This window comes from Chenopodium album, chromosome 7, assembly GCF_948465745.1.
Source record: "Chenopodium album chromosome 7, dcCheAlbu1.1, whole genome shotgun sequence".
Taxonomy (NCBI): domain Eukaryota; kingdom Viridiplantae; phylum Streptophyta; class Magnoliopsida; order Caryophyllales; family Amaranthaceae; genus Chenopodium; species Chenopodium album.
In genome coordinates this window covers 66,792,325-66,800,652 of record NC_137840.1, presented here as the reverse complement: position 1 = coordinate 66,800,652, position 8,328 = coordinate 66,792,325, and the positions used below count along the sequence as shown (strand labels likewise).

Genomic DNA, 8,328 nt, shown 5'->3' with positions numbered 1-8,328 from the left:
TGATAATTTGTTGTGTTTTTATATTTTTGGTATATTAATTTAATATTTGACTTTAGTTAATAATACTTCATTAACTTTGGTACTAGTATGATTGAAAGTTGTCTTCTTGAAAAGTTGGCATGGTAGTTTTAAGTTGGGCAAGGCATCTAGCATAATTTGGTTTAATGGTGGGAGCTTGAGCTTTTAAGTATTTAGGTTCTAAGTTTGGTTACCTGATCTACAAGGGTGGGAAGTTTAGCTCCATTCCCTCTCCTGAGATGCATCAAGTTTGTAAAAGTTCGTAAATGGACTGACTTTAATATAAATACGTGAGATAGGTGGGTCAGACACATAATTCATGCAATGATTTACATTAATCCAATCAATGAGAAAACGAAAACAAAAGGTAAATGAAGTGACAATAAAATCATATACTATAGAATATAGATGCTTAAAAATTAGTAATTTTAAAATGAACTCAACTTTATTTTATACTATGTACATATTATTAGCAATAATATTAAAAAAAAAATCATACAAATCAGCGTCTAGAGGTAATATACAAGTATATTTTGATTAGTGTTTTTTTTTTTTTTTTGAATGCTCTTTATTAGTGAAATTGATATATGCATAGGCGGATCTAGGGGGTGGCCTACCCGGACCTTGGCCCCCCTATGCCCAGATTTTGATACATATAAATAAAAAATCTTGTTAAGTTTTGTAGTTGGTTTAGTTGGTTAGTTATTTGATGTATAGATGTGGGAAGGTTAAGGGTTCAATTCCCCTTGTATCATGTTCATAGGGCACTTTCTAAAATCCACTTCATTTATTTATCATTTAATATTAATAAAATTTGATAGCATAGATAATTAATTCCCCTTTACTCTAAAAAAAAATGTTTTAAAAAAAAAAAAAAAAAAAAAGTGTCAAACAAACCACCAAAGAAGAGCAGTATAAAAATGAAAAAAGCAGAGTCGAATGAAATGAGAGGAAGAAGAAGAGGAGAGAGAAACAAGTTGAGTGATCAAACAATGAGTGGCGCAAATGACAGAGACGCTGACAAAGGATTACTCTGGAAACTTCCAGAAATCAAAACCAAGGATTTCGGCAAAATTGGTCCTGCTTTCAGCTTCGGAGCTGGCTGTGGTTTTGGCTTCGGTCTCGGAGTTATCGGCGGTAATCTCTTTCATTCACTTTCCAATCAACAATGTTTTCTTTTAATACAGTATTATGATTTAATTTAATTGTTAATTTAATTGTATGGAATTATTCCAATTTAATCTTAAAAATTGAATTTTTTGGAGATATTAAATCGACTAAAAAGTTGAAGAGAGAATTATTTGAATTGTTGTTGAATTTAATGTTTGCAATTAGATTAATTGAGAATGTTATATTCAAAGGTGATTATTGTGTTTGATTAATGCTACGTTTCCTTAAATATTGCGTTAGATATTTAGGTCCAAATTATTGGTGGTAATTAAAATTTTAAAATTTAGCATGTTATATACTTGGATGTGTACCATTCCTCGAATTCGTGTATTTGGGACTACAATTACAAGTATTCGACATGAATTCGTATTTAGATTACGGGTTTGATCATTTCAATATTAATGGTTTCATGCCTTAAGTTGAAGTGCCCTAGAGGCATGGTTGTTCACAATTTTTATAAAGGATCAAGGCCATAATGCATAGGCAAGGCGCGTCTTTCTGTAGACTGGTTGCTCATACCCATGTTGATGTACTAAAATTCTAATAAGGGATACTTGAGGTGAAATGAAAAGTCCGTGTGACATTGGTTGAATGTACAATTGTACACTAATACTGAACTAAATGATTCAGTAGAGCAAGACTATGCTTTGATGATATCATGATACTAGATTACTAGCATCTTTATGATACAAGTTGATGCTTTTTTGCTTGATGCTAGACATAAAAACTATTGGTAGTTAGGATGTTAGAAGTTACAAGGCTGCTGTATCTTAAGTTTTTGCCTTTTCCTAATTTCTGTTTGTTTTCTCAGGTTTTGGCATTGGCCCTGGGATTCCTGGACTGCAGTTAGGATTAGGCGTTGGTGCTGGATGTGGAGTTGGTTTAGGTTTTGGATACGGAGTTGGCAGAGGTGTTGCTTATGATGACAGCAAAAGATATTCTAACATTGGTAGACCTTTTAACGGTTCATATGTTCCATCTCAGTAAGTATATCTTCTTTTCTTTGTCCTGAAATTTTATCTGGCTCAACTATTTCAGTACTTTCTTTGTATTGAAATGTTAATTTGGTTCCTTATTTTGCTTTCAATCTGTTTTACACCCTCCTTAATCCAAATTGATTGAGACCAAATCAGGCTGTATCACAAATTTTGTTCGAATTTCTTTTCATTATTGAAATTTGAAAATGCATTTGTTGAGTGTCATTATTAGGCTTTTCTGATGTACCATTTGAGATTGATTTTGTTTGGCTATGAGTATTGAGATAATATAATGAAAAAATTGAAAAACACTGTCCAGTGTAGTTGTCTATCTCTTTATTTGCTATTGTGATCAAACGACTCGTGCCTTGGGAAAAGAGGGGTGTTTGCAATATGAAAGCTACCATGTCTAATATTGTGGAGGTGGTAAAGACTCAGCTTCCTGGCTGAATGTTATCCAATATCAGCAACTTTTGAAACCCGATTCTATCTTGTGAGTTGTGACCGGATTGATGCAATTCTAGAAGATTTGGGGTTCTAGAAGATTAGCTGTTATTTTATCTGGATGGCTAGACAAAGACCACATCACGTTTCCAACTGCTCACTATTTTGGAAAAGATTATCAATCCCAAATTGTCCTTAAATTATTAATACATTCTCCTCCTATGTTATGAAAGGAATAGGTCTCTATAGGGCTCTAATGTGTTGATAATTGACATTATTTGGAATTTAGCTAGTTAAGTGTTAAAATCTTTAACTGGCCTGCTAAAACATATAAAGAAGAAGGCTGTTGATGCACCTCAAAACTGCTGTCACTATGTGCAAAGATTATGAGTCGATATATTTACTATCATTCCTTCTCTCCCAACTATCCTGACTCCTTTTATCAGAAGCATAAGTCTTCTAGTACTCATCCTCTCTCTTTACTGAAAATAGCATCACCATCAATTGCATTATTGTATCAGTTGCTACCTTTTTCTTTCCTTAACTAAATGCGCTTCTTTCTTAGATATTTAGTCTCCAAACTGAGAATAGTGCCATCATCAGTTGCCCAAGCACCATTAATTGCAGTAGTTTGTCAGAATTAAAAGATCTGGATATCCCTTGAACATAACTTGTTTCTAATTTGGTGAAGCATCTCTTCCGGTCAGCCTATTGATGCTTCAATGCTTTTCAAAGGCTGTAACCTTCCTAGCATGAGTAGATTCTGCAACTCTCTTGAAAATATTAGGTTTTAACAGCTGTGGCTCTGTAGTCACTTACTGACTTACATATTCTTTTACAAATGAAACTATGTCCAGACTATTAGTTCAACATCTCAGCTTCTGAAAGTTTTGTCTTTGATAAACAGATCACACATTATGCCTCATATTCTCTGGAAAGCTGAGCCATAACTTTTAAATGGGGTCCAGAATATTGTCAGGACACATTACTAAAAGTCTGGTCCTCAAATCTGATAACTGTATGTGTATTCAGTCTTCACTCCCCAAAGCTACCATAGAAGAGAGTATTAATTTGTCTTGGATAAATTGTATAGTACAACCATATGAGGATTCTCTAAAATTTCTGTAAATTCTATAAATTGGAGGAATGTGATCTGCTTTTTGGCAACACTTTGTAGGCTAATTGTTCTAACTTATGATGCATAATGTGCACATTGTGAAATTATGATATTAGATTTGTATCCAACTTTAAATATTTGGAGTGAAAAGGTTTTCTTCAGTATGTCAGGCAGGGATTAAATGTTCACTTGGTTGGTTTATGCTTTAAAAGATATAGCACTTCAAGTTAGCCTGATTTGTGGCCTAAATTTTCATACCTACCTTTGTCACATTAGCCATTTGGTTAATTTTGGTACGTGTGCTTTCCAGTAATGAGGTAGGTGCACTGGTGGATGAGCTTGTCATCAACACCAAGAAGCTGATGGTAGCAGCTTCAAAGGAAATGGACAAATGGAAACGTTAGACAGAAGCATCCCAGGTCTTAATATAGGTAAAACCTTCTCATGTCTTCTAAGTCGTTGATTCTGAGGTGGAGCACATTTAAATCCTCCAACAAAAATAATGGTAGAGCCTTATACTTGTATATTGTTGAAATTATATTATGTAATTTTCTGCTAATCTTGGTTCAAATAATTCTATTCCAATGTATTGAATTTACGAATCTTTTCTTTATTTTGTTCTTTTATTTAAGATTATTTTTGCCGTGCTTATTTATAAATAGGTTACTGATGCAAATAACATGAAGAAATGTATCCAAATTGGTATACCTCTTCACTTGTACCGCCCCGAATTGTGTCATGTTCTTTTTTGCTGATTAACTATTGGGTTTATGCAAGAAAATGGGCGCCTTTGTTCAGCTCAGATATCTAGTCTGCATATTTCAGGTCTTGAGACGTGAATTTTCAGAGCAAATAATGAAGTACACGAATTTATGTAAATGTTATTAACCCCCTTGCTCCCCTAAAAGTACTCCAAAAACAGAAAGGCTTCCATAATACAGATTAACAAAAAGGTACCGTAAATAAATTTTGAGCACCCACTTAAGTTTCTATTCTACCTTTCTGTATCTATACCTTGATAGACCAGGCTGGTAGTCTCAGAGATCAACATTCCAAACTGCCGCATCTCCTTCTCCACAGGAATCATGTACGTCTTTCATCCTCTCGACTGATTTGCATATTCCACTGCAAGACCAGTCGAATGAAGCTACACATACGTTTCCTGCTTGTGATTTCCATTCGCAGTCTTTGACATGTTTGAAAATGAGAGTTCAAATTAGATGTTTGGTAAAGCAAACTAATAACAGATATTTATGGTCAATACTTGTTCTCAAAGACCATTTGGAAATCGCTTAGACAAGTACCAAGGAACAGAGGAGAGGTAATGATATACCTGGAGGTGTTCCACAACACATGGAACGATCATCGACATGTTCAACTTCCAAGCCAAATAACCAGGCACCCAGAGAAACATCTTCATTAGCATAGCGGTGTAGAATGGGTCTGTGGACATGATGACAAATTGTTTTATAAAATAAGATGGAATGTCATGCAGTTGCTCTCTGCTAAAATACTCCTTAGTATATGTACTGTAGTTTAGCTAACTGAAATCTATATATAACTCACGCATTAATAGATATGTAAGTCGCAAGGTCCCTGGAAATGGCGTAGATTTGCCCAGTAGCATGTCTGAAATACTTGTTTCCCTCTTCTCCAAATTTCCAGTATTCTGGTTCATGATACTTCACACCTCTGCACACAATGTAAGAATTATAAGTTATTAGACGAATTTTGTGAACTAGCTAAGAGTTTTGTGATACTGATTTGTGCATGCTCTGTTTTCTTTTCTTATTAATGTTGATGGTTATGGATGTTAGTACAATAATACTCACTTCTGAGAAAGAACAGGTCCAGATTTCATGCAGCCAATATATATCCTGGGTTTTGATCGGTATCTTGCTAGAGAAGTGACTAATGTGCCTACAACAGTTTTGCAGGATTAACACACTGCGTTAGAATCTGAAGATGTAATCGAAGATGAATGTGAGAATGTAATAGCAGTATTTATTTTACTGACCCAAATTTAAATGAACATCATCATCGATTTTCATATAAAACTCTGCATTCCATAGAGAAACTGCTGTGGAAAAATACAGTCGCGTCTTGGTGGAAAGCTCGTGGTAACCTTCAACATGGTTGAGGCGAAGGAAGTCGTCGTACTCTGCTTCCTCTGCATCAATTGTTTTGTCAAGAACTCCTCCAGGTGTTGCACTGTGTCCTATCACAAACCGAATCACTATGCCTTTTTCTTGCTCCAATTTCTTTAGTTTCTCACCTGCATCATGAACTAACCTGATAAGAAAATGTATTTCACAGTAATAGTTCTAACACTTGAATTTCTCACCTTGAGGCATCCATGTTTCTCTGACAGATTCCCTCCGTCTTCTGCTACTGAACGCGGTGTTGATTCCAATTACCACGAAAGCCTTCTGTAGAGTATGATTAGATGCCTTTTTACCTGTTATTTCAGGGTCTGCTTGACTCGTCCGAGCTACAGCTAGCTCCATTTCCAAAGCTGAGATTTTCTTATCCAGGGATCTTCATCATATTTGTTTGCCAGTTCAATGTTAACAGCTAAAGTTAGTTCTCGGAAACAAGATTATTCTTAGGCTCAATGTCAAAACATCCAGAAAAATTTGCTTACTGAATTGCTTGGTGTGTCTTAGCAACTTCCCCCATAATATCTCCAGATTTTCCTTCAACCAAAATCTGATTAATTCAAAAATAAACAAATTAAGCACTCAAAATCCAGCTGCTGAAAAAACTATAAACTGCTCAACTTACGCGCTTATTATGATCCACATTCTTCCCCATTGCTGTGGCTTGGAGCTTCTTAGCTTTGACATGGGCAGGGATGAGTGCAACTTGTTCTTGTACCTCCGACTTATGGCGGCTCCAAGTCTGACTTGTAAAGAGTGTTCCTGCCAGAAAGCTGGCAATGCAGAGTAACACTATAGCTTTCCCAGGAACAGCTTTTCCTCTCATTTTTTTCGATTCGATATCAGGCTGCATTGGTGACACCATTACGCACATAATCAATCTTAGTGTCCTGCTACCAGCTTCTTTTATTCCTGTCAAAGTTCGTTTCAGCTTTCGTAAGACTATCAACCTAGCAATAGCACTAAATTCGTCCAATTAATTACTGTATAATGACACCTCCAAATATGCTACATGTATATACCTATTTTCTCGAAAAAAAAAGTATATACCTATTTCAAATTAGTTTTCTGAAATAGCTTTAATCTTATCTATCAATAGGCACTTCAATGGAAGTCAATTTAATAATATAAAGGCAAAATTATGGGCAGGAAAATGGAATTTCTTGTACAAAGAAAATACTACCATTTTCTTTTTTGGTAATTTAGTTATGTAAAATATATACTAAGGACTTTTACATTTTACATATAAAATATGGGGTTTGTTCTTTTCTTTCAGGTGTACGGTTTGTTCTTTTCTTTCAGGTGTACCCTAAATCATAAATTTTCAGTTACCCATCAAAGTGCCATAAAAGTTACATGATCACTATATAGTTTGTTGCATGAGATAGAAGCAAGTGGCCTAAGAAATTCCAGTTTTGCCCAAAAAGAATTTGTGGTAATTTTGCTAGTTAGTAGCAAGGTAGGTAAATATATAGTCTAACCTTTCTTCTAAGGCTAGTACTGAGAGTATAATGCAGAGGTAGGAACAATAGTTGAAGTGATCATATATTCATGGTAGAAAACATATAAATTACAATTAAACTAATTATTGATTTCTCCAGTGAAGTTAAACTAATTACTCTCAAACTAAGAAAAATGAATTACACAAAATAAGGTAAAGAAAACAAAATATTAGAGTAACGAACTAGCAACAAACATATAATCTATAATGTAGTAAATAATTTTAACGTCTATATGTTGTAACTTTTTCTCAAGGTCAAATAGGAAAATTAAAAGAACACGACCTTAAACTTGAATTTATTAGAACTGGGAATATTATTAAATGTACATTAGATAGGAAAATCAAAAGAAAAGAAAAGCAAATTCGACATAAGATGAATTGAAATAGCTTATAGCTATGGATAGTAAAATCCAAAAAAAAAAAAAAATACTAGTAAAAGGAAGAGTAATATACCTTATCATGGCTGACATAATGATTATACTAGCAAGAGACTAGTAGACATTCCTCTTTATATATTTAATTTTTAAAAAATTTCCCCTAATTTTGCTGAATTTTTCTCACTAGCTATTTTCTTACAAAATCTTTTATTTTTCAAGAAAAATTTGTAGATGAATAAACAATGGAGCTTGAATATGATGGTAGCTCTCATATTAGATGGTCGAACTTCTGCTGCTAGCTAGGGTGGTAGTTTACTCATGTGGTTTACATGGTTTAACAAACACTTTTCATATTTTAATATTACAGCCATTTAACTTCAACTCCCTTAATTTGTGGCTTGCTTTGTATTTCTTTATTTAACAAGCAATTGTTTATTTCAAAAACTTTTTTTATGAAAGTTATTTCAAAATTTTGAATAAAGTTCTCATGATACAAGTTTGGTGCAAAACTCTGACTCTTTATATCACATAAAAATAAATAGAAGCTCTTTATATTATAAGTTTA

The 8,328-nt window shown here is 34.0% G+C and overlaps 2 protein-coding genes across 3 annotated transcripts; one reads left to right on the top strand and one right to left on the bottom strand.

Annotated features, from left to right (window-relative positions):
- Window positions 1-907: 907 nt before the first annotated feature.
- On the top strand, window positions 908-5,695 carry LOC145639229 (uncharacterized). 2 transcript variants are annotated; one of them, XM_081690406.1, is made up of 4 exons: window positions 908-1,155; window positions 2,000-2,171; window positions 4,037-4,157; window positions 5,656-5,695. In XM_081690406.1, exons 1-3 carry the CDS (start codon window positions 939-941, stop codon window positions 4,128-4,130), a joined length of 483 nt encoding a protein of 160 aa, XP_081546532.1. In that variant the 5' UTR covers window positions 908-938; the 3' UTR covers window positions 4,131-4,157; window positions 5,656-5,695. The 2 variants fall into 2 exon arrangements, with proteins under 2 accessions (XP_081546532.1, XP_081546531.1); XM_081690405.1 differs by lacking the exon at window positions 5,656-5,695 and having other exon boundaries at window positions 909-1,155; window positions 4,037-4,377.
- Window positions 4,408-6,711, bottom strand: LOC145639228 (putative beta-1,3-galactosyltransferase 8). Its single transcript, XM_081690404.1, has 8 exons — window positions 6,511-6,711; window positions 6,371-6,435; window positions 6,071-6,264; window positions 5,744-6,001; window positions 5,559-5,646; window positions 5,293-5,418; window positions 5,060-5,169; window positions 4,408-4,912 (listed from the first exon to the last, which is right to left on the bottom strand). The coding sequence occupies exons 1-8, from the start codon at window positions 6,709-6,711 to the stop codon at window positions 4,764-4,766; spliced, it is 1,191 nt and encodes a 396-aa protein (XP_081546530.1). The 3' UTR covers window positions 4,408-4,763.
- Between the last annotated feature and the right edge of the window lie 1,617 nt (window positions 6,712-8,328).